This window comes from Pan paniscus, chromosome 4, assembly GCF_029289425.2.
Source record: "Pan paniscus chromosome 4, NHGRI_mPanPan1-v2.0_pri, whole genome shotgun sequence".
Classification (NCBI taxonomy): Eukaryota; Metazoa; Chordata; class Mammalia; order Primates; family Hominidae; genus Pan; species Pan paniscus.
In genome coordinates, this window is record NC_073253.2 from 5,424,448 (window position 1) to 5,449,586 (window position 25,139).

Here is a 25,139-nt window from a genome sequence, read left to right on the forward strand (position 1 = left end):
AGTATCATATGTGAATATTTTGCAAAGAACACACATGTCAGTGGCTGCCACGTGGAACTGCAGGTCCTTACAGCATCTCTTCCCTCCGCTGGGCCCACGGCCTTCCCTCCCGTATGCTCACAGCCAGCTGCTCGCTTCATCAAAGCCATCACTGAAATAATAACCCTATTTAATGATGACCCTACCTGATGACCCTATGTAAAAGTCAAACCCTTTTTCCTGCAGTCTGACATCTGTTTTCATCTAGAATTGTTTATTTATTTTCTTCCTTTTTTGTACTGCTCATTACCTTTTAACTTCTTATGCTTCACATTTTATGATGACTACTGTTGATTATCAGTTCCCCCACCCACATTGGAACCTAAGCTTCAAGAGGATAAGGATATTTGCATAGTTTATCCATTGTTGTGTCTGGATTGTGTAGTAGAGTGCCTGTCTCATAACAGGCAGTTCATGAATAGTGACTGAATGACTGAACAAAAACACTACACTCCCTGGATAAGAGAGACTGAGTTTGTTCCACGGTATGGAATGAGATTCATGTCTAAAGGTGACATAGGGTATCTTATGTCCCAGGAATATATTCAGTCCTTTGACTGATGATCATTTGCTTCAATATTTCTCTTTGTGTCTTTGGAATGTACAGTTACAGGATCTCGGAATCTTAAGTTTTGGTTGTTCTTAGTTCAGATGTTTTTGTGTCAACCAAAGCAGACTTATTGATTAATCAGTCTAGGTTGGTGTGTTCTAAATATTTTAGCTGGGACAGTTTTAGAAGGTCGCTAGTGAGTGTGATTTCTAAATTGCCCCTAACTGGGCTATGTGTGCTACTTATACAGAAATATCGTAGCCACTTCTCCTTTGTCTAGCAAATTAGCCTTAAGTAAGCTTTCAAAGATGTGTTAATTACCCAGGGTTCCAGAGCCTTGCTCTCCACAAGTGCTTTGCCCTGGGATACAAATGTCTGTGCTGTTCAGGGTAGTAGCCACCTGCCACATGTGGCAATTGAGGAGTTGAAGGCCTAAACATTAAATTTTATTTGATTTTAATTTATTTAAACTTAAATTTGAATACCCATGTGGGGCTATTCAGTAACTGGAGAAGTGAGTTTTTAACTGTATCCAATTTTAATTAATTTAAATTTAAATGTGCATAGCCACATGTGGCTCATGTCTACCATGTTGAGTGGCCCACATCTGGAAGGCTTCATCTAATAGACTTAGATCCTTTTAGTATGTTGGCCTGAAAGATGTCACAGAATTGAAAAGCGTAACAAATATAACTACAAATGCAACAACAAATTCACTAATGTAAAGTAACAATACTTATTATGATGACATTTAATCTCCAAGAAAAGTTCCATCACTTATTTTAAATCTCAGTCATATATCATCTATTTTCTTGACCTTTTAATATTTTCCTTCATTCCATTTTTATGAGGCATGTCCATTTTGGTGTAAAAATTAGCTCTTGAATTGTCTTGACTCCTTTAATATTCTCATTGTTTTACTCTTTTACATCTTTATTTATCCGAAACATTATTATTATTATTATTATTATTATTATTTTACAATTCCTTTCTGGTTTGTGGGTGGTCATTCTTTGCACTTTTTAAAAACTCTTCAAGTTAATGCCTAGTTTATTTATTTTCTTTACTTTTAATTAAAAAAAAGCATTCAGGACTTTAAATGTCTCTGATTGCACCATAAGTAACTATCACCATTTTTATTATATTTTTATTATATTTTTTTATTATATTATTATATATTATATTATATATAATTATATAATTATATTTTTATATATTATATTTATATAATAATTATAATTATGTAATTATATAAAATATAATATATATATTATATAAAATATATATATAATATAATTATATAATATATTATTATATTTTAGATAATTATAATATATTATAATTATGATATATTATATAAATTATAATAATATAATTATATATAATATATATTATATAAAATATAATATATATAATATAATTATATAATTATATTTTATTATAGATAGAGCCCTTATTTTCCACTTTATAATTAACTAATTGTTATAATCTTCTTTTCTTTTTGATCTAGTAGTTACTGATCAGCAAGGAGCAGCTAACAAGCTGGGTCAGGAGTATCCTAACACATTGAATCTGGGATAGCCCCTGAGCCCCGGATTCCTCTCAATAGTACTGTGCAGTGCCGCTTCCTCCATCTCATGAGGTAGTGTTACGTATCCTACCTCATACCCATAGCATGGGTATCCTATGGCATGGGGGCTAGATGGTTTGGGATTTGATTTCTCACTTCCTGGTGTGGAAACTCAGGTTGATGGCTTAATCCTTCGTAGGTATCAGTTCCTACAACCTCTTCACAGGTCTACAGCAAAGACCAATAAACTAATACCTATGAAATGCAGTTCCTTGCATAGATGACAGGCTCAGTAAATGGAAGTTCTATTTAATAATTATCACTATGCTCCTTCTGGCAACATTTCTTGTTTCAATGTAGGAGGAAATACTAGCCTTTGGAAAACATTCATGCTTAGCTGCTATGAATTCTCACAGAAGGCCCCTCCAGTTTTGTTAAATGTCCAGCAAAGGCTGAAGAGGGACCTAGGAGGACCCACACATTCATTCCTCATTGCCCAGCACACTCAGTCTCCTGGAATTTTGTTTTCCATGTTAGTTGTACTATCTGGGACCTCTCGTGACTGGATGTGCGCTGTGGAATTCCTAGGCGGGCCTCAGCTGGCTTCTGTATTATCACCTTCCTTGAGCCTTTGGTGTATTGGTCCTCGTCTGTTGCATCTGACAGAGCCGTTAGTGGTTTTCCTCCACATGGCTGGTTTGCCTTTCCGCAGCGTTGATTCTTGTCATTAACATTTAATCACACGATTGCTCGCTAGGTGTCCTTGCTGCATGTTCATAGACCATTCACGGACTTCTTCTGTGGCTCCTTTTTGAGTGAGAAGCAGGTCGTCCACGCCCAGTTTCTGCTGAGAGGGTGCTTACTGAGTTCCTGTTCTCGCCTGCTCATGTGCCCTCGGGTTCTTGTCTGGACTTGGGTGGACAGCAGAAGTGGATGTGTCTACTCCCTGGAGATGTGTGTCACCTCCTAATTTGATTCTGCTGAACTAATGTTGAGGCGCTTCACCTTCATCTCTAAATATTGGGTCATTTTCTTTATCCATTTGTTTTTTGATGGACATTTAGACTGCTTCCAAACCATGGCTTTTGAGAATAGTGCTATAATAAACATGGGAGTGCAGATATCTCTTCGATTTTCTTCATTTGGATATATACTTAGGAATAGGATTGCTGAATCCTATGGTAGCTCTATTTTTAGTTTTTTGAGGAATCTCCGAATTGTTCTACAGAGTGGGTGTACTAATTTACGTTCCTACCAATAGTATACGAGGATTCCCTCTTCTCCACATCCTCGCCAGCATTTTGTTGCCTGTTCTTCAGGTAAGAGCCATTTTACTGAAGTGAGATAATATCACGCTGTAGTTTTGATGTGCATTTCTCTAATTTTCGTATACCTGTTTGCCATTTGTATGTCTTCTCTCAAGAAACGTCTATTCATATCTTTTGCCCATTTTTATTTTATTTTATTTTTATTTCTATTTATTTATTTATTTATTTAGAGACAGAGTCTCACTCTGTCACCCAGGCTGGAGTGCAATGGCGCGATCTCGGCTCGTGGAAACCTTCTCCTCCTGGGTTCAAGCGATTCTCCTGCCTCAGCCCCCCGAGTAGCTGGGATTACAGGCATGCGCCATCATACCCGGCTAATTTTATATTTTTAGTAGAGACGGGGTTTCTCCATGTTAGTCAGGCTGGTCTCGAACTCCCGACCTCAGGTGATCCGCCCGCCTCAGCCCCCCAAAGTGCTGGGATTACAAGCGTGAGCCACCACACCCAGCCCTTTTGCCCATTGCTAAATCAAATTCTTAGATTTTTTTTTTCCTGTAGAGTTGTTTGAGCTCCTTATATATTCTGGTTGTTAATCTCTTGTCAGATGGGTACTTTGCAGACATTTTCTCCCATTCTGTGGGTTGTCTCTTCACTTTGTTGATTGTTTTCTTTGCTGTGCAGAAGCTTTTTAACTTGCAGGGATCCCATTGGTCCATTGTTGCTTTGGTTGCCTGTACTTATGAGGTATATTCAATAAAACTTTGCCCATTCTAGTGTTCTGGAGAGTTTTTCTAATGTTTTAATAGTAGAGATCTGTCACTTCTTTGGTTAATTCCTAGGTATTGTATTTTATTTGTAGCTGTTATAAATGAATTTACTTTCTTGGTTTCTTTTTTCAAATTGTTCATTGTTAGCATATAGAAATGCTACTGATTTTCGTATGCTGATTTTATGTCCTGCAACTTTACTGAATTTGTTTATCAATTCTAATAACTTTTTGGTGGTGTCTTTAGATTTTTTTCAAATCTAAGATTATTTCACTGGCAAAGAAGGATAATTTGACTTCTTTCTTTCTAATTTGAATGCCCTTTCTTTCTTTCTCTTGTCTGATGGCTCTAATTAGGACTTCTAGTACTATTTTGGATAACAGTGGTAAAAGTGAGCATCTTTGTTGTGTTCCAGATCACAGAGGAAAGACTTTCAGCTTTTTTCCCATTCAGTATGACACTAGCTGTGGGTCTGCCGTATATGGCTTTTATTGTGCTGAGGTATGTTCCTTCTATACCCAGTGTTTTGATGATTGTTATCATGAAGGAATGTTGAATTTTGTCAAATGCTTTTTCAACATCAGTTGAAATGATTATATGGTTTTTGTCCTTCATTCTGTTCATGTGATGTATCACATTGATTGATTTGTCTATGTTGAAGCATCTTTACATCCCAGAGATAAATCCTACTTGGTCATGATGAATAATCTTTTTTATCTTGTTGAATTTGGTTTCCTAATATTTTGTTGAGGATTTTTGCATCAATGTTCATCAGGGATGTTGGCTTGTCGTTTCCTTTTTTTGGTGTGTTCTTATCTGGTTTTGATATCAGGATAATACTGACCTCATAGGACGAGTTTGGAAGTATTATCTCCTCCTCTGTTTTTCGGAATAGTTTGAGTAGGAGTGTATTAATTCTTTGCATGTTTGGTAAAATTCAACAGTAAAGCCATCAGATCCTGGGTGTTTCTTCCCTAGGAGATTTTTAATCATGGCTTTGATATTATTATTTGTTATTGGTCTGTTCAGGTTTTGGATTTCTTCATGATTCAACTTTGGTAGTTTGTATGTGTCTAGAAATGTATCCATTTCTTCTAGGCTTTCCAATTAGCATATAGCTGTTCACAGAAGCCTCTAATCATCCTTTGTATTTCTGTAATGTCTCCTTTGTAATCTCTAATCTTATTTATTTGGGTCTTCTCTCTTTTTTCTTAGTCTAGCTAAAGGTTCATCAATTTTGTTTAACTTTTCAAAAAACCAACTTTTCGTTTTATTGATCTTTTTATTGTTTTCTTTGTTTTACTTTCATCTATTTTGGCTCTGATCTTCATTATTTTTCTTCTATTAATTTTTGGTTTTGTTTGCTCTTGCTTTTCTAGTTCTTTAAGATGCACCATTAGGTTGTTTATTAGAAGTTTTTCTACTTTATTGATGTAGGCAGTTATACCTATAAACTTTTCTTTTAGTATGCTTTTGCCTTATCCCATAAATTTTGGTATGGTGTATTTTTATTATCATTTTTCAAATAAATTTAATTTTCTTCTTAATTTCTTCATTGACCCACTGGTCATTCAGGAGCATATTATTTAATTTCCATGTGTTTGTATGGTTTCCAAAATTCCTCTTGTGACTGATTTCTAGTTTTATTTCATTGTGGTTAGAGAAAATACTTGATAGAATTTCAGGATTTTTAACATTTTTTAAGACTTTTTTGTGGCCTAACATATGGTCTGTTCTTGAGAATTATCCATGTGCTGAGGAGGAGAATGTGTATTCTGCAACTATTGGATAAAATGTTCTGTAAATATCTATTAGGTTCATTTAGTCTATAATGCAGATTAATTCTAATGTGTCCCTGGTGATTTTCTGTCTTGATAATGGGCATTGAAATCTCCAGCTATTTTTTCATTGGGATCTATTTCTCTGTTAGCTCTGATAACAATTTGCTTTTTATATCTGGGTGCTGCAATATTGAGTGCATATATATTTACAATTGTTGTATCCTCTTGTTGAACTGACCCTCATCAATATATAATGACCTTCTTTATCTCTTTTTATAGTTTTTGTCTTGAAATCTATTTTGTCTCGTGTAAGTTTAGGACTCCAGCCCTTTTTTTTCCCATCTGCATGGAATATCTCTTTCTATTCCTTTATTTTTAGTCTATGGGTGTCTATAGGTGAAATTCCTTGTAGGCAACAGATCATTGGGTCTTGTTTTTTTTTTTCTTAATGCATTCAGCCACTCTATGTCTTTTGGCTGGAGAATTTAGTCCATTTACATTCAATTTTATTATTGATAAGTAAGGACTTACTCCTGCTATTTTGTCATTTGTTTTCTGGGGTTTTTTGTGCCGTTTTATTTCTTTCCTTCTTGTCTTCCTTTTAGTGAAGGTTATTTTCTCTGTGGTATGTTTTAATTTCTTGCTTTTTACTGTTTGTGTATCTTTTGTACTTTTTTTTTTTATTTGAGGTTACCATGAGCTTGCAAATAATATCTTATAACTCATTACTTTTTTTTTTATTTTTGAGACGGAGTCTCACTCTGTCCCCCAGGCTCGAGTGCAGTGGCGTGATCTCGGCTCACTGCAAGCTCTGCCTCCCAGGTACATGCCATTCTCCTGCCTCAGCCTCCTGAGTAGCTGGGACTACAGGTGCCCGCCACCACGCCCAGCTAATTTTTTGTATTTTTAGTAGAGATGGGGTTTCACCATGTTAGCCAGGATTGTCTCGCTCTCCTGACCTCATGATCTGCCTGCCTTGGCCTCCCAAAGTGCTGGGATTACAGGATAACTCATTACTTTTAACTGATGACTGCTTATCAGGATTGCATAAACAAACTAAGAAACAAGTAAAGAGAAAACTAATAAAAATTCTGTGCTTTAACTTTGTCCTCCTGCATTTTAACTTTTTGTTGTTTTTACTTGTATTTTAGTCTTATTTCTCAAAAAGTTGCTGTAGTTATTATTTTTGATGGTTCATCTTTTAGTCTTTCTACTCAAGATATGAGTGATTTACAAATGTAATTACAGTATTATAAAATCTTGTGTTTTTCTTTGTATTTACTATTTCTAGTGAGTTTTCTACCTTCACATGATTTTTCTATTGCTCACTAATGTTCTTTTCTTTCAGACTGAAGAATTCTCTTTATCATTTCTTGGATGACAGGTCTGGTGTTGATTAAATCCCTCAGCTTTTGTTTGTCTAGAAAAGTCCTTATTTCTCCTTCATGTTTGAGGGATATTTTCTCTGCATATATTATTCTAGGATTAAAGTTTTCTTCCTTCAGCATTGTAAATTTGTTATGCCACTCTTTCCTGGCCTGTATGGTTTCCACTGAGAAGTCTGCTGCCAGATGTATTGAAGCTCCATTGTATGTTGTTTATTCTTTTCTCTTGTTGCTTTTAGGATTTTTTTTTCTTTATCATTGATCTTTGGGAGTTTGTTTATTAAGTGCTTTTAGGTAGTCTTCATTGGGTTAAATCTTTTTGATGTTCTATAACCTTCTTGTACTTGGGTTTTGATATTTTTCTTTAGGTTTGGGAAGTGCTCTGTTTTATTCCTTAAATAAACTTTCCATCTCTCTCTCCACCTTCTCTTTAGGTCCAATAACTCTTAGATTTGCCATTTGAAACAATTTTCTAGATCTTGTAGGCATGCTTCATTCTTTTTTATTCTTTTATTTTCTCTCTTCTGACTGTATTTTCAAATAGCCTGTCTTCAAGCTCATTAACTCTTTCTTCTGCTTCATAAATTCTGCTATTAAGATTCTGATGCATTCTTCAGTTTGTAAAATGCATTTTCAACTCCAGAATTTCTTCTTGATTCTTTTTAATTATTTCAATCTCTTTGTTAAATGTATCTGATAGGTACTGCCTGGCTGCCTCCAATGCTCATTCAAGGCCCAAGGTGTCTTCAGTCAATGTGTGGTGAATGCTGCCAGGACTGAGACTCACCCTTCAGGGCAGTAGGCTCCTCTCTGACCCAGGGCTGACCCTGAAATGCCGTCCAAGAGCCAAAGCCTGGAATTGGTACCTAAGTTGCAAGGTACCTAAGTTGCAAGGCAAAATCCCCATTACTTTTCCTCCTACTTTCCTTAAGCAGAAGAAGTCTCTGCCCATAGCCATCACAGCTGGAAATGTGCTAGGTCACACATGAAGCTAGCACATCTCTGACTCTCACCCAAGGCCCATGTCGAGTACTGCCTGGGTACCACTGCTGATTATTCCAGGCCCCAGGGCTCTCTAGTCAGCAGGAGATGAATCCTGACAGGACTGGGTCATTCCCTTCAATGCAGCTGGTTCCCTTCAAGCCTAGTGTGTGTCTAGAAATGTCATCTGGGAGCTAGGTCCAGGAATGGGGGCCTCAGAATTCTACCTGGTGCCCTATCTTACTGGGGCAGAGCTGGTCTCTGAATTGCAAGACAAAGTGCTCGTTAAACTTTGTTCTCCTCTCCTCAAGTAGAGAGGAGTCTGTCTCAGAGTGGCAAGCTGTGCTTTCTGAAGCTGGGGGAGGGTTAACACAGTCACTCCCTTGGCCACCTTGGCTGGTGTCTCATTAAGTTGCATGCCCCCAAGTCCACCGGTTGTACACCCAACATAGCACCAGAACTTGCCTAGGAATTTCAGTTCTTGTGGCCTAGACTGCCTTTCAGGTTTATGTAGAACCTCAGAGCACTTTCACCCACAGTGGCAAGGCTTACTGGATCTCAGGTTCTGTCCACTGGGATGGTTCTGACCCTCCAGCTTGCCCTGGTCTGGTCTAAATGTTCTGTCTGTGGGTGTTGGCTGAGTTCTGCCCTGTGTTGCTTTCCACTGTGATAGGGCAGCACTGAATTCCAAGGCCAAGTCCCATGATCGCTGTTCTCTCCCTCCCATAATCACACAGATTCTGTCTGTGCCATGTGGCCACTGCCAGGAGATGGGGAAGGGGTGGCTTTGGCAAATCAAGACTGTCTCTCCTACCCTCCTCAGAGCCTCAAGTGACTCTTTCAGCAATATGAAGTTAAAACCATGTACTGTGGTTGCTTACCTGAATTGTGGTTCTCATGAAGGTACTTTTTTGTGTAGATGGTTGTCCAATCTGGTGCTCCTGTGAGGAGGAGGTTTGGTAGAAGCTTCTGTTTGGCCATCTGGCTCTGCCTTCTTAATATCAGCTTCTCAGCAGTCTTGTGCTGTTCCTCACTCACAGCTGGCTGCCTCCACCTGACCCTCCCCTTGACACCACAGGCAAGGACAATGGTGAGAACGTCCTCTCTCCCACTGAAATGTTTCCTTGTTGCACTTTGGGTTTGAGAAGTGCTGTGCTCCTGGGTCCTGCCCTTCTTAGAAAACCCTAAGAACTGGGTAAGAAGTATTTACCCCTGACAGAGGATCACCTTTCACTCCAAATTCCTTCTTCAGCCAGGGATGGAGGAAGTCACAAATATTATCATCTAAGCTCTAATCAAAAATTATATCACTATGAAGATTAGATTGTAGAGTTTGGCAAGAAATCTTGGTAAATTTAATTAATGTCCAGGTGAATTAAATGAGTATTAAATACTAAAAATATGAGAGCTCTTCATGCTCTAAGAACAAGGCCAGAAATATGGATGTTCTCAGTGTTGTACCCTTGAGGCTTCAGTGATGAGATTTTAACGTACAAAAAAAATCACTGCTTCTCCTAGTGAACAAGGAACATATAGATACAGGAATGGTTTTGAGTAAATCCACAGTCAATGATAATTTGGAATAACCAAGGATAATCATAGCGCATTCTTAAATTATACTATTAATTATACTCTGCTTTCTCTAGCCTTCTTCCTGCCATAGAATTCATCCAAAGCCTGATTGGCTGATGACTCAGGTGTGCCCAGCTGTGCAGAAACCATGGGAGGCACATTGGCCATCTGAGACAGTATTTGTGGGGCACATAGACAGTTGGCACTTCACCCAAGTCACACTTCTGCTGCTGGGATGGTTATTACACTGATCCAGTTTAGCCAGGCCACAAGATCCAGGTAGAACTCAACAATTCCATCTATGCCTATATCCAGTCAACCTCCAGATGACTCCTTCCCAGTCCTGCTTCTCCTTCGTCCAGCCCTGCCTCACCCTTGCCTCCTCTCCTCCTCATGCACAAACAACAGGTATTTATGTTTTACAAATATGTGCTGATATCACTGCAGGAAGAACTGGGGTTTGCGAGAAACCAAGGACTGAGTCCTTTCTGATGGATTATGATGATGGGAGTAACTCGTCACTGGCAAGATTCAGCTTTAACCAGAAACTTTGTCAGAGTGTCCAGTGTCAAAGCCTTAGTAGTTTGAGTCTATACATAAGCAGCTGGAAAGTGACCAGGGGACAAGTTTAGAGCTGGGCAAATGACTGAAATTGTGAAGCCTGGACTTCTTTGGGTTTAGGATGATGCATGATTCCTGTGACCAGCATATCAGACCCGTTGTCCTTGAAGACAGAAAGGTTGAGAGAGCCCAGTGCCTAAGTCAGGTGTAGTGGAGAGAGGAACAAAAAGAAACAGACACAAAATTTCTTGGAGAAAAAGGAAGCTTTTTGGTTTATTTAAGATTTTAGCCAAATTTTTTTTTTCAAGATATCACATGTAATCACACAACAAGAGTTACTGTGGCTTTTGGTGTAGATTCATATTTGGCTCTGAGGTTATAAGAAAATAAAAAGCAAAGTTTCACTTTGATTAAAGTTTGATAAAAGTTGAAATTATCTAGTGTTTCTGAAATATCACTAAGAAGACCTAGAATGAATAGAATATTCCCAAAACAAATGACACTTCAGGAGAAAAGATGGAGGAGAGTAAAAATGAAATTACTTGATAATTAAAATGCATCTTTCTTATAATGAGCCCAGTTACTTCTTTACTGTGTTTATTGATAGGTGGCTCTCATGAATAGGGCGCATGGCGTCACCTGAGACACGCTTGGAGCTGGTTCACTGGGAGTCTGTCTCATTGCTGTAGAAATAACCTCAGTGACTGGGCGTTTATTCATTTCTTCTTAATTTCTATTTTATTTTTTGATTTATGAAACTTTAATGAGCAGTTTCTGTGAATCTCAGCAGATCCCAATTAATACAAATCTACCAACTTTTAATGATGAATGACAACAAATATACTACAGTAAACATCCTACTGCCGAGCTTCAATATTTCCTTTACTTACATTGCTCAGAGCTAGCATTTCCCAGCAGTAACACAACACATATTCGTTCGTTTCTTATGAAGGCAATATAAGTGTTTGGTGAGTTTTTCTAATGTAAAATGATTTCCAGAATTGGTCATGAGAAAGGCAGACCCTGTGAGAGCGAAGCCTGTCCTTTGCAAAGCCTGAAGGACTTGGCCTTTTCTGAAGCCTGGTTAATAATCCACCCGCCTGACATTCCAGTGGTTACTGTGAGCTACAGGCAGGTTCCCCTAGACATTTTGAGTTTCCAAACAAATATTCTTCATTCTGATAAGAAGAAAACATTAATCTTCTGCAATTTACCTTATCTTTTAGAATAGCTTGCAAACTAATAATGAAACAAGCTAATGAAGTAACTTTTTTGTTTTTTATTATCTGTTGTTTATCAAGGCATATCAAAATATCAGTCTTATCAGTTACTATGTTCTATATATTTAATGAAATTGGAGATTATTTAAATACTGAATATTGTAACTCAGACTAAATTATTAATGAAACAAGTATAATGCTTGACGACTTGGTTAATGAAAACTCAAAAATCTGCCAACTGCAGCTGGACACCTTTGCCTGGGGATCCGGTCCTCTCACCCTGGGCCACCCAGAATGTAGCCTTGAGCCTGGGGGAAAGGAGAGATGGTTCTGAATCTGAAACAGCTGTGTTGGATCACAAGCGTGTAGGCCAGGAACCAGAAAGAGTGTAAAAAGCAAAGCAGCAGGTCAGAAACAAAATTGTGTTTGGGATGATTGTGGTGCTGGGTGCACCAACACTCAGGGCTTCAGAGGGATCTCCAACTGCAGAGTGAAAAATTCCTCAGGGGCTCTCTGAATTATCAGAAGGAAAGCAAAGATCATCAGGGCGAAGTATAATATTTTACATCCTTCGTTTTATTAATTCAGCAAATCTTGTTTGAATGTTCACTAGATCATATACTTTAAGTATATTAAGTCTTACAAACTCGTGACAAGTAGCTGTCCTTATATCTGCATCCTAGATGACAGAGCAGCACAGAAAGGCTGAGTAAATCGTCCAAAGTCACACAGCTAATAAGTATGAGAATGGGATGATAAATTCTGCAGTGTCCGACTCACCCGGCCTTTCCCTTCTATCAGTCCGCTGCAACCTGCAGGGGAGATGCTGAATCACATCTATTCTAGGTTCTTAAGGAGCCAATCATCTTCTGAGTGGGGGTTTGAAAAGTGAGCAAGTGTTTGCATATCAAAAAGTGTTGTTATTGGTTTAAGCCATGCATGAATTTTTCTTCTTTTTTGGTTTAATACCTAAACTGGTTACCTTCGGTAATGGAGAAACTAATTGGGTAGCGTTATACAAGGTTGAACACATTGATGACTGCTTACGCTTCTCAGTTAAAATGCAAAAAGGTTGAAAGCTAATTGGCTTTAAGCATGATTTAATTTATTTCACACTTGGCATTCCCTGGTAGAACTGTAAAAGGTAAAGTGTTGTTGTGTCTTCGTTTAGTTCCCGGAGTTCTAGAAGGCCAAGAAGGTTCCGAAGTCATTCGTGAATAGCACTGCAGGAAAGGCTGCCTCTGCCCTCTCCCTCAATCCTGGGCATAAATTCTAAGAATTTCACTTTCCCATGGCTGTGTGGTATTTGGGCCCCAGGAGGTCTACCCCCCATGGTGGTGCTGATGGCTTCATTGATAGTCTACCAAGCTTACCTTTGTCTTGCCTCCTCTCACCCCCAGTGGTAACACTGCAGCCAATGCTTCCTCTCCCAGTATTTGATAAACCTACTCTCCTCTTTCTTTTATGTCTCCCACCCCAAATCCTATTTTCCTTGAGAGTTGTGTTTGGCGTTTTCTCAAGGTCTAGGAAATGCTCCTCCAGGCCTGCAGTTCACACTGTACAAATGTCCGGACTCATCCAGGACAGCCCAGCCCCAGGCAGGGCTTCACTACATGGACATTAATGCGAGCGAACTCTCCCCACAACTCTCAAGTAAGAATCAGACCCAGGCTCCCCACATCAGAGGCAAATTTAGAATGGATATTGGATGCCGTGGGTCAGCAGCTGAGAATACCTAGTGAGTGTCTCAGTCAGTGGGCAGCACTAGATTTGCAAAATCACTGAAAAAAATCAGCATAATAGTAATACTAATAGTTCAGTATTGCAGAGCTCTAAATGATACCCTGAGGTTCTGCAGGAGTAGATTGCATTATAAAATTAGAGCAATATGTAATAACATTTATTAGGACTTTTAAAATTCATCTGTAATCCAATGATCCAGCAACGCCATTGACATTATTTTAAAAGAATGGATGCACAGACTTGAACTTGAGTAGTGCAGAGAGCTATAAAAAGGAAGTATAATCTTCTTCTTGCACCCCTCCTACTCAACTTTCTCCTCCTGAAGAGGCTTTTCCCCCTGAAGATGGTTGTTGTTCCAACATCAACAATTTCTCTTCAGTCATCCAAGAAAATTCTTTAAGTGTAGATACACAATTTTTAAAATGAACATAATTGAGAGCATGCTATATACTCTATTATATACTTTTAACAAATTAATACCTTTTGGAAACCCTGTAGCATAAACCTTAAACTTACAAGTTCTGAAAGTACTCTTATTTTGTTCTAATCCTTACACTATATTTCCTGGCAAGCTGACCTTGAAAACATTACTGAATCATTCCACCTCTCTATTTCCTCACCCATAAAAAGGGGACACTGATGCCTTACAGAATGTAACTATGGATGAGTAATCAATAGGTATTATATAGAAAATATGGGCCACAGCTTCAGAAACTAAAAAAAATGCTTAATTATAATTATCATCAGTACGTAACTCTAATTTTTAGTGGTTATATAACCTCCAATTATACAAATATACTTTAAAAATTGACCCTGAATTTACTGGTAACCATTTAAATTGTTTCTTGTTTTTATTATTTTTAGTTTTGTTATTATAAACAAGGCTGCCGTACACATTCACACCTGTTCACTGATATTGAAGAAATTCTTACAAGAAATATTTGGCGAGAATTCCCAAAAGTTAACTCCCTGGAGTTGAATTGTGCACGTTAACTCATAATGTCTGTGGTGCACAGATATATGGGCTGGCCCTGGGGCTGCCTCCTGAGTGTGGGCTCAGTTTACATTTCCCAGAATGTAAGATTGCCTGCTTGTCCTCATGCTCACCAACAATCGTGCTACCAAGATCTTAAAAATATTTGTCACCCTAAAAGGTAAAAAAGCAATCGATTTTTTCTCTCTACGATTTTTAACGTTGTATTTAGTCTGTTTTGCCCTACAGACATTTTTAGTATTTTTTATAAAATCACTGCTTTCCTATTTCCTTTAATATCTTGCTTAGAGAAACCTTCCTGATTCCCTAAGAAAAATTTTTATGCTTTCCTCTAGATTAATTTTGTTAAGTTACCCTTTTCTAGAAAGTGTTACATTTGCTTTGTTTTCAAATTCGTTTTAACAGAGTTTTGCACATTACCCTATTAGGATTCTAATTTTGATCACTTTATCTGAGACCCCTCACCAATATGAATATTTAATATTTAAGTGTGCACGTGTTCTTTCTTGCACCGTCATTACTTTTGGTGTAAATTAACTGACTTTGGTATGCTGTGCACCCTCTGTCCCTTTCTCATTCCTGGAGTCCAGTCCTGGAGCAGCTCCACGCCAGCCTTTCTCCAGGTATGCAGAGCCAGAGAGCTCAGACTGTGTGTGGAGGCCTTTCCCATTGCTAGTTCTCAGCCGGGGTTTTTGAACCTTTCCAATGTTCGCTCTCACTGGAGGGAACAGCATGCTTCCAAGAGAATAATAACAAATGCAATGCTTGGAGAATCGGCCCTGGCTTCAACCAGAAAGTCTAATTGTGTTTTCTTTCTTTCCTTTTATTTTTTTCCAGTCAGGCATGATACGAACAGAAGAGGCAGATTACTTCCTAAAGCCACTTCCTTCACACCTCTCATGGAAACTCGGCAGAGCTGCCCAGGGCAGCTCGCCGTCCCACGTACTGTACAAGAGATCCACAGAGCCCCATGCTCCTGGGGCCAGTGAGGTCCTGGTGACCTCGAGGACATGGGAGCTGGCACATCAACCCCTGCACAGGAGCGACCTTCACCTGGGACTGCCACAAAAGCAGCATTTCTGTGGAAGACGCAAGAAATGTATGTAAGGGCGAATCTTTGTGTGTATTTAGTGATGCTGACATTTATGTAAGCTGATGGAAGCTTGTACCTTTTCTTCAAAGCATATCTGCCCACGGGGTGAAATCTATGGACTGTCGTTGCTAAACTGAAGCAATGATTCCAGAGAGAGTCCCTTATCTGTAAGTTCAGCACGGGACATCTCTCTGTGGCAGATGGATGGATAATGGTAAATGATGTTTTTTTAAGAACTCTTTCCTGGGCAGATTAAATGACACAGTGTGCAGAAGTGCAGAATCTACCAGACATCTTCAAAAGAACCCTGGGATCACTACTCAGTCATTCTATATTTTTGAGGTTTAGATTTATTCAAGCCCACATAGTTTTCCTGCTGAGGTAATTCATTTATATGCATGCTTATATACATTACCACATCAAAAGGGCAGACTCAGTGTGACATAGTATACCTGCGATTTATCACCAAAGCTTTAGCAAAGTCTTTTTTTGTCATGAACATTTAGGAAATGGTTTATTATTTACATTTTTATGTAGAAACCTCTCAGAAATTCAAGAATTGAAGTTGGGTGCTTTCTGGAATGTCCCTCACTTCCTTGAGCTCTCTCCTCAAACATCACTGGGTGAACCTTCCCCAGGAGTCTCTGGACAGCCCCCTCTCCCCCTGCCCATTGTTTCCCGCGTGGTTGGTTTCTGTGACTGCTTCACCCAGCACCCTGAATAGAGGCAGGCCTGTTGCAAGTACTTAGTGAATCTCGTTGAATGAGTGAACGAACAAAAATCTCTTGGCACCTACAACAACAGATCAGTGCTTGTTAAACCATCAGTGCCTTTGTGTCCTCTGAACCCCTTTCGTCCTACCCCTGAAAGTCATGTGCTGCATTCAGATGACTTGAAAACCTCACACCCAGATGAACTTAGTGGGCTCAGGTGCAGGGGAGGTAGCAGGAACAACCATGCTGAGAACAAACGGAGGTGAGCAGGAGGCTGAGAGAGTTGGGAATCCTGAGGTTGGGTGAGTGTTTGAAAAGGGCGTGCATATCAGCAACAGCTGCCCCAGGCTGCCTTGACCGGCAGGTCAGGACCCAGATGCATGGCGGAGGCTTCCCCAAGGTCAGAGTCAGGACTCTGCTGCCAGGGCTCACGGTGTGGTTGTGGTCAGAGCAGGACAAATTCCGTATGCCAGGGAGAGGAAGTAGCCCACACACCTGGATCTCAGCAGGAGAGAGAGCAGGGCCGTCTTAACTGCAGGAGAGATAGCAGGGCCGTCTTAACCGCTTTGACAGACCACACACCAAGCTCTTAAGCAGACGCCGCAGTGGACCTTGAAAACATCAAGCAATGCAGACCACTGTGAGAGGACTGCGATCCTTTCGTTCCTCTCTGAAGGTGGTCGCCATGACTCAGGCTGGTGGCACAGCTAAGGCACAGCTCTGTGTGCAAGGCAGTAGAGATGACCTCAGTGTGGTGTCCACATCTGCACGTGTGTGCATAGGCATGGCAGTGTGCGTGTGTGTGTAGTGTGTGTTGCCTTGAGAGGCATTTCAGAATTGTAATAGTGGTGGTAAGTGAAAGGCAGTTATTTGAAAAACGATGCTAAACTCTATAACACATTTTGTATTTGAAAAGTGGAAAAAAGTTCCCATGGTTTCACAATAAAACTAGCGAAAGAAAGCTCAACAAACTGCCTCTTGTAGGTGGAGGACATTGGTGATTGACATCCTGCTGTTTGCCAAATATTTCTGTCCCCCCCGGGCTATGCAGGTGATAGTACTACACTCCTGGGCCTCGAGTGGCCAGGGGCCAGGTGACCAGCCCAGGCCCCGGAAAAGTGAGCAGAATCAACAGCGCTGCTTCCTACTGGAGCGTGCATCCTCAGGGCCCTGTGTCACCTGCTCATGGACGCACCCCCAGGTCCTCGTGTCACCTGTGCATGGATGCACTGCACCCCCAGGGCCCTGTGTCACCTACACACAGATGCACCCCCAGGGCACTGGGTCACCGATGCATGGATGTACCGCAGGGCCTCGTGTCACCTGTGCACGGACACATCCTCAGTGCCCTGTGCCATCTGTGCATTGATATTTCCATGTTGTCCCTGAGGCTTTTGGACTTTCCCTTGAACTCAGGGCAGTCCTGCTCTTCTGTCTTGGTGGAATTCACACTTACGATGATTCTTTCCTGTTAGAGTCTCCAGTTCAGAAAATGGGAGCCTTTTCTGTGTTCACTTAGGCATTTTTCGGTGGAAAAGGGCAAACAGAGACAGGTTGATTTGCTGAAAACCAGTAGTGAGGTTGGACCTCAGGCTGATTAGTGGACCTGCTGCCCTTCAGGTGATGGCGGGTGTGCAGCTGGGGCCTGTGTGTTCTGGGGACAACGTTGCAAGCTCCATATTGAGGGGCAGTCATTTGCTGAGGGGTTTTCAGAGCCGAGGCCCATGAGATCACCACCCCACGGAGTTTCTGACCCCTGCCCCCAATACTGAGGGCCTGTAGCTGCTGGGCCCTGTGTTAACATGTTGTTTTCATCCTAAAGACATTTTTCCACCAGTGGTAATTAAGAACAAGAGCTCTAGGACCACACTGTCCAAATCTGAAAGCTATTTCCAACACTTTCGAAGAAAGGGGTGTGAGCCAGTAATGTTCCTCTCCTCTGCCTTCATGACCTCATCCTTAGCACCCCATGCTCGGCCTGGGGTACAGACTGCACGAGTTACACAGAGACATCTCCTAGGGTGGAGCTCACACCTGCGGGCATTGCATAAACATTAATGGCAAATGAGTGCTCAATAAACATTAGCTGGTATCATTATTATTCTCCAAAAGCTTTATTTAATTTTGGAAGTATGTTAGCAAAGGAAAATGAAACGTGTTGGGTGTACTAGTCAAACAAAATAGCATCTGCTTACAGTATGCTCCGTGAATACAGTCTGCATAGATTTTGTGTGCATGCCACCTAAGTATCTGGGCTTTTTGAAGTCCACTTTCACATGAAACAATTCTAACCACATTTTCTGAGGCATCCACTAAAACCTAATTGTTTTCAGTGTAGTGTTAACCTAACAATTATACATGCCAAAAATATTTTTAAAGGGATTACTTCAAGAGGAAAGTGTATGCTTTGTCTTCTAATCAAATACGTAAATATTTATGGTACTTTCTAGGAAATTAAGCTCTTCAGTGAAGTGGAGCTGCCTCAAGCATTTTATAATCTATTGGAAACAGCGTAGACAAGCTAGTTATGTGTCCAGACATTGAAATCAACTTTAAACATTGTCAAGTCGTGAAAAGTCTTCAAGCAGGAAAACAATGCCAGCCAGCCAGCTCGTGTTCTTGTAATTGTTTGTTCCATTGCTTTGTCTTTGCAGAGGAATCTGTTCTACAAATCCCTATGCTCAAAGTCTCTGAACCCTTTTGCTACCAGATGTTAGGAGTTACAGCCACAGAGTGCCCTCTCTTGCTGTTTTAAATTAAGATGAAATTATATAAAGGGAAATACAGCCAGGATTTCCATGACGCCTAGACTACATGAATTTTACTTAAATTTAGTGTGCTACTTTAATACAAGTTTCTGCATCACAAGGTTTTAAAGGTTATGTGGTTTTTATCATGAGTGTTCATTTTTGAGACCAAATTTCTCTATGACGAGTTACGGCCCTGATTTTGTGTGTGACTTGTGCTTCCATTTGCCCTCCATGTGTCCCTCCATAGACATGCCCCAGCCTCCCAAGGAAGACCTCTTCATCTTGCCAGACGAGTATAAGTCTTGCTTACGGCATAAGCGCTCTCTTCTGAGGTCCCATAGAAATGAAGAACTGAACGTGGAGACCTTGGTGGTGGTCGACAAAAAGATGATGCAAAACCATGGCCATGAAAATATCACCACCTACGTGCTCACGATACTCAACATGGTAGGATCATCCTTCCAGTTGAGGCCACCTGTGTCATTGCACTTCGTAGGGTGTGTGTGTGTGTGTGTGTGTGTGTGTGTATTTCCATTTTACTTGTTATCTGTGGATTGATGTTCCATATATGAGAAATATTTTATTGGTGATAACTCATTTAGCTTTCTATGCTCCAATGAAAAGAGCCATTTTCAGAACTTCATAGACTAATTCAGTAGGAAAAATCATTTGACCCTCTCTATAAGCCTCTGTAAGCCTGTGAGATGTTTTGGGCTTACTGGCGTCTATTTACTGGAAATCTCTAAGGGGTTGCTGAGCCACTGTAGTGCAGTAAATCTGATTATCAGCATTAGATGTGTGAGTTTAGATGGCTCTATAGAAATGCCCAACTTTTTAGAAATATTAATGTTCAAATGCTAAATATAAATTATTTTATCTATAAAAACGGGAAAAGTGCAACCTTTTAGAATATCACCTCAGGTAAAATGTGTTTGTGTCTTAAATTGGCAGCTGTATTAATCACTGAAGAGTGATGAGAGGTATACTAAGCCTCATTTCATGTAAGTGAAATCTAAGTAACAGAAGACAAAATATTGGGTTGCCAAAGTGTGTTTTTAAGAATAGTTTTAATGACAATATTTTAAAAGTATGTCTTTGCATTCTTCTGCCTCAATAAACAGAGTACCCCTGAATGTGCCCATCTTTCCATGATGTCATGTGATTACTATGGCTGGTGTTATTTTTGGTAGACTGAACCACTAGATTTCTGGGCTCCCAGGAAGCTGAGGAGGCTGTGAAATAGAGCCACCTTCCCGCTGCACGGGGTCAAAGCAAGCATGGCCCTGTCGTCCTCAGCAAGCTGCTCTGATGCGTGGAAGTGTTTGCCTCTCTTCTGTAGAGCTTTTCCAATATTTCCGCAGCGCAGTGGCAAATCACTTCAGGTTACATTCCATGGTGGACGTGCTGTTCCTGCTCCCCACCCCAAATGCCACTGTGATCATTCATTTCCACTTCCATGATCCATCACCTCTGATATCACCTCTAATTGTGTCTTTCTCTCATCATCTCATTATCATGATTTTTTCTTTCTCTTTCTTGTATCCTCTTGGAATCCCATAAGTGCGAGAGTTTCTCTTGCACTTATGGAATTCCTTGCCAGGAGAGCTTGAGAAGTGATTGGCTTCTGTCATCATCATGATTAGCTTAAAAATCCTCTTTATATTCTAAGGGGAACCCTTACCAACCCACAGCCTTGTGATCCTTTCATAGGTGTTTGACCGTAAGAGGTGGACCCCACTCCCACCTGAAGCTTCGGCTTTTTACCGTGATATCATTAATACATCTGTCTGCCTAGCAATACAAGAAAATTAACAGTGCTCTCTCACTGAAGAACAAGGGCGTTGGATTCTAGGCCCACTAGTAAGTAGGGGGGGAGATGCCATTTATGGGGCTGACATGGATTTCCTGTCTTTTTCAGGTATCTGCTTTATTCAAAGATGGAACAATAGGAGGAAACATCAACATTGCCATTGTAGGTCTGATTCTTCTAGAAGATGAACAGGTAGTTTATCTTTGAAACTACCTACTCTTTTTATTCCTAGAAAAATAAATGCAAAATAATGCCTTTTTCTTTAATATAATTGTTCTATGGGTTCTTCTCTCTCGAGGGCAAAATGTATTTAATATTTTGTGTCTACTGCAAATGAGTGTCTTTTCAATCCTTTTAAATGTTTTTTGGATTTTTTGTGGGGTTTTTTGTGCAAAAGTGGTAAGAAATTATCCTTTAATTGGCCTGTAAGAAAATGGCATGTAAAAGCTGCCTTCGGCATATAGGTGGGCCACACACTAGGAATACACAGCACAAAATATATCTTAGCCATCATGAGCTTTCAGGATGCCAGTGGGAATGAGCCCTTTCTGCTTCTTGCTAGGAGAGTATAAATGTTTTCTGGCCTTGAAGTTACATTGCACTGTGTGGCCCTGTGTTGCTTTATTCAATTATCTCCCAGCTCTTAACCTTCACCATCTACAGTCTGAGATTTTTTATTTTTATTGAGATTTCTATGGACTTTCAAGTGCATTTCCCTCACTGCATGCAAAAACCCAGATTATGCTGGGTCTTGGTAGCAGTGGGTTAAAGATCCTTTGCCTTCATTTGGGACCCCCGTAAATGCATAGAGGTGGTCCCTTCACAGAAAGGATGGACATGAACACCTTGTGGCCTAAGTAATGGGGAGGCATTTTAGGCACAAAATGTTCTCATTTCCATTTTTCCCCAAGCTAATCATTGACTGGGCAAAGGAGAGTGGGTACTGGACAGGAGCCAAGTGCCCAGCCTCAGCTCCACCCTTGCTGACGTTTTCAGAGTCTCCTTTTAGCTACAGTTTTCTTATTTATAAAACAAAGAATTTTTTAGATGAAACCTGAGATCATTCATAAGATCTAAGATGCCTTCGATGTTAAAGTTCTGGGATGCTGCTCTTTTTCTGTGCATGGTGGGGGCATGTGTGGACAGGGCTATTTCTAGTCTGACTAGTCAGGGAAGATACAACCTCATTGTCTTTTGTGGGAGTGCGCAGTTGGGGAGGGGGTTGCTGAACATGCCGGGCTTCTCAGGTGACAGGTTAATTATTCCTGGTATTAAAACATTTTCACCTTGGAATTCATCCAAGCTGCAAAGAATAAGCGAGGTTATCGTTTGATCGTACACCTGTGTTAACTTTAATTATTAATGCAGTTTTCCTGGAAATCACCTGCTAAAGAACGCAAGGCATGCCCCCGTGTTTGTGTGTAGCATTTTGCTTGGGTATATTTGACTTTCTGTAAAAACAAAATAAACATTTCAGGAGAAAACATATTCAGTGTCTGAGAGACAAAAATTTCAATACGGCATCCTAACAGTGCAAGCTTTAAACAAGCCAGTGTCCTGAAGTTGAGGTAATTAAACCTGGTGTTGTCCCACCAGCCATAGGAAACTAGAGCATGCCGGTGAATAAGGTTCAAATAACTTGGTGCAGGCTGGTCTGATGCATGTTCTTCTGTGTCTCGAATTCTTCCGTTCCCAAGAGTTCCAATGTTCTACACTCTGTTACTTCATCGTTGCGTTATCTGAACTTAATGGAGACAGAGGAGGTTGAACATGGCTTGCAAAGTCTCCTTTTAGTTGCAGTTTATTTTCCAGAAATAAAGCTTTACCAATTGACCCACCTCCTCTCAGAAATATACTGCCTTTGTAGAGAAGATATTTAATTTAACACTGTAATAATAAGTATTAAAAGACTTATTTATTGGAAATCCCACTTGCTTAACTTGGTTATGAGATAAACATATCACCATCTAGACGTGTTTTTGTATATGTATGTACAAAGCCATGTATAAATGATTCTGTGACTTTACTTAATTTTGAAAAGTGTTTTTGAAAGATTTTTGAAAACAAAAAATTCATGCACAGAAGTAATCTTTCTTGGGTCATTGAACATGCATTCAAGATCAGCCAGATACATTTCAATTCTTTATGTATGGAACTAGAGAAACGTGCCTAAGTGTGTACACTGGATCTGTACGGGTTTTATAGAATACGTAAAATACATGCATTAGCTTATATGCCATCCAGATCCAGCCATGTATTTGAAATCCAGGTCAATAATAGTTTGCTGTGATGACAATGCATTATAACATGTTTTCTCTTCATTATCATGGGGTCCTTGGTCCTTGTCTCTTGCACAGCCAGGGCTGGTGATAAGTCACCATGCAGACCACACCTTAAGTAGCTTCTGCCAGTGGCAGTCTGGATTGATGGGGAAAGATGGGACTCGTCATGACCACGCCATCTTACTGACTGGTCTGGATATATGTTCCTGGAAGAATGAGCCCTGTGACACTTTGGGTGAGAACCTCCAGCAGAGTGTGAGGACCATGTGTGGAATGTGCACCCCTGGCCGTGACACAGTGTTGAGTATTTTTGCCCTTGTTCCTTGTTAATAAGCAGTAGCAGCTTCTTAGTGAAGGTGTAAAGACTCACTTCCCTGTATAAACTTTAGCCAAACATAGAAGTACGCTTGCATTCATCAAGAGCGATTATTGAACAAGTAAATGTCTTACAGATTCCAGAGTTCCTATCTCTTCTAACAAAATAAATACATATATATTTTTTGTTTCTTCTACTGCTTGTGCCAATGGGGTGGATAGATCGAAGGCTTTCTCATTATATAGTGGAAATAGTACATTGATGAGTATCTGTGGAGATACTACGACCAGATTATATTTCCTGTTTTTTCCCTTCTCTCTCTGTATCTCAATCTTAGCAATGTTTTAGACATTTACGGGGCTGGGTGTGACTTGTAGAGGCAGCACTGTGATTCTTTCCGGATGGTCTGTGTAAAACACTGTGCTACTGACCAGGATTCCACTGAACATGTCTTCTAACTCTCCGTTTCTTCCCAAGTTCCTAGGGAGGAAGGGTTTTTATTTATAAAAACTTTCAGATAAAGCCCAATTTAATAGCGGTTAGTCTTATTGTGCAAAAGCAAGTTAACGTGGTGTCCCGGCTGCTTGTCCTCAGACAGCCCTCCTCACCCAGTTGCCTCTTGGCTGGACTCCGAGAACTCAGGTTGTAGGATAGTTCCCACTGTCCTACCTCCAATGAGTGGCTCATTGTGCCTGAATTGTGTGTACAAACAGTGTGGTTTCCTTCTGAGGTTCTGGAATTTTGGCAAACTTTAGGCAGTGGGTGCCTATGTGACCAGCTCCCAGAGAAAACCCTGGACACTGAGTTTCTAATGAGTGTCCCTGGTGGACAACATTCACCTTCATTGCCACGACTCATTGCTGGGGAAGAAAGCACATCCTGTGTGACTCTGCAGGGCGAGGACCCTTAGACGTGTATGCCTGTTTCCCCCGACTTCTGCCCATGTGTTTTCCCTTTGCTGATTTTGCCCTGTGTCCTTTTGCCATATTAAATAATAACCACGAGGGTGACAAATGCTCGTTATGACAGATGGGAATCATTAAAGCTGGGGGTGGTCTTGGGGACCTCCCAGCACACCCATTCTCTACAGCACCTTTTCACTTGGTCTTTTGGGAACATAGGTGTTTAGAATAAGGCAAAGACCTTCCTCCATCTGCAATAGATTCCATGCTTTATTAGAGCCTGCCCCAGGCTCTAATAGAGTCACGCCCCAATTAAAGCCTGCACCAGGAACGTTACAGAGAACCATGAATTGTGTTCCACAATACAGAGAGTCCTTGGGCTCCCTGGAAGGGAGTCCCTTCCCCTACCTTATCAAGTACCCTTTATAGGGTTGTCTAAGTGTTTCCCATTTCGTATTTTCCCATATGAACATAAGAACTAAATTTCACTAAGGGGTAGAAAATAAATATACTATGCTTTATTTTATTACAACACCGCTATGTGTTCTTTTGATCTTTGTCCTTCATAGGATTTGCACCCATAAGTGGAATGTGTAGTAAATATCGCAGCTGCACGATTAATGAAGATACAGGTCTTGGACTGGCCTTCACCATTGCCCATGAGTCTGGACACAAGTAAGTGCATCTCCATGGGAGGATGGCATCCCGAGTTTTTTCCTTACTGGATGATTTCCATGGAAATATTGGCTCATCAAGTCAAGTCCATGAAGGGAATTCACATATATCCAACGAGAATGCCATTGACAGTTATAAAATGCTGTCACTTAGGACTTCTGTTTCTA

At 40.3% G+C, this 25,139-nt stretch overlaps 1 protein-coding gene across 4 annotated transcripts in view; it reads left to right on the plus strand.

Annotated features, from left to right (window-relative positions):
• ADAMTS16 (ADAM metallopeptidase with thrombospondin type 1 motif 16) overlaps nt 1–25,139 on the plus strand; it is a 180,551-nt gene that overhangs the window by 26,570 nt on the left and 128,842 nt on the right. For all 4 annotated transcript variants that reach the window (XM_034959712.2, XM_034959711.3, XM_034959714.2 and 1 more), the window contains exons 4-8: nt 15,269–15,530; nt 19,235–19,434; nt 20,906–20,989; nt 23,155–23,314; nt 24,867–24,972. In XM_034959712.2, the coding sequence (XP_034815603.1) occupies nt 15,269–15,530; nt 19,235–19,434; nt 20,906–20,989; nt 23,155–23,314; nt 24,867–24,972 (812 nt within the window). The remainder of the gene's footprint in view (nt 1–15,268; nt 15,531–19,234; nt 19,435–20,905; nt 20,990–23,154; nt 23,315–24,866; nt 24,973–25,139) is intronic.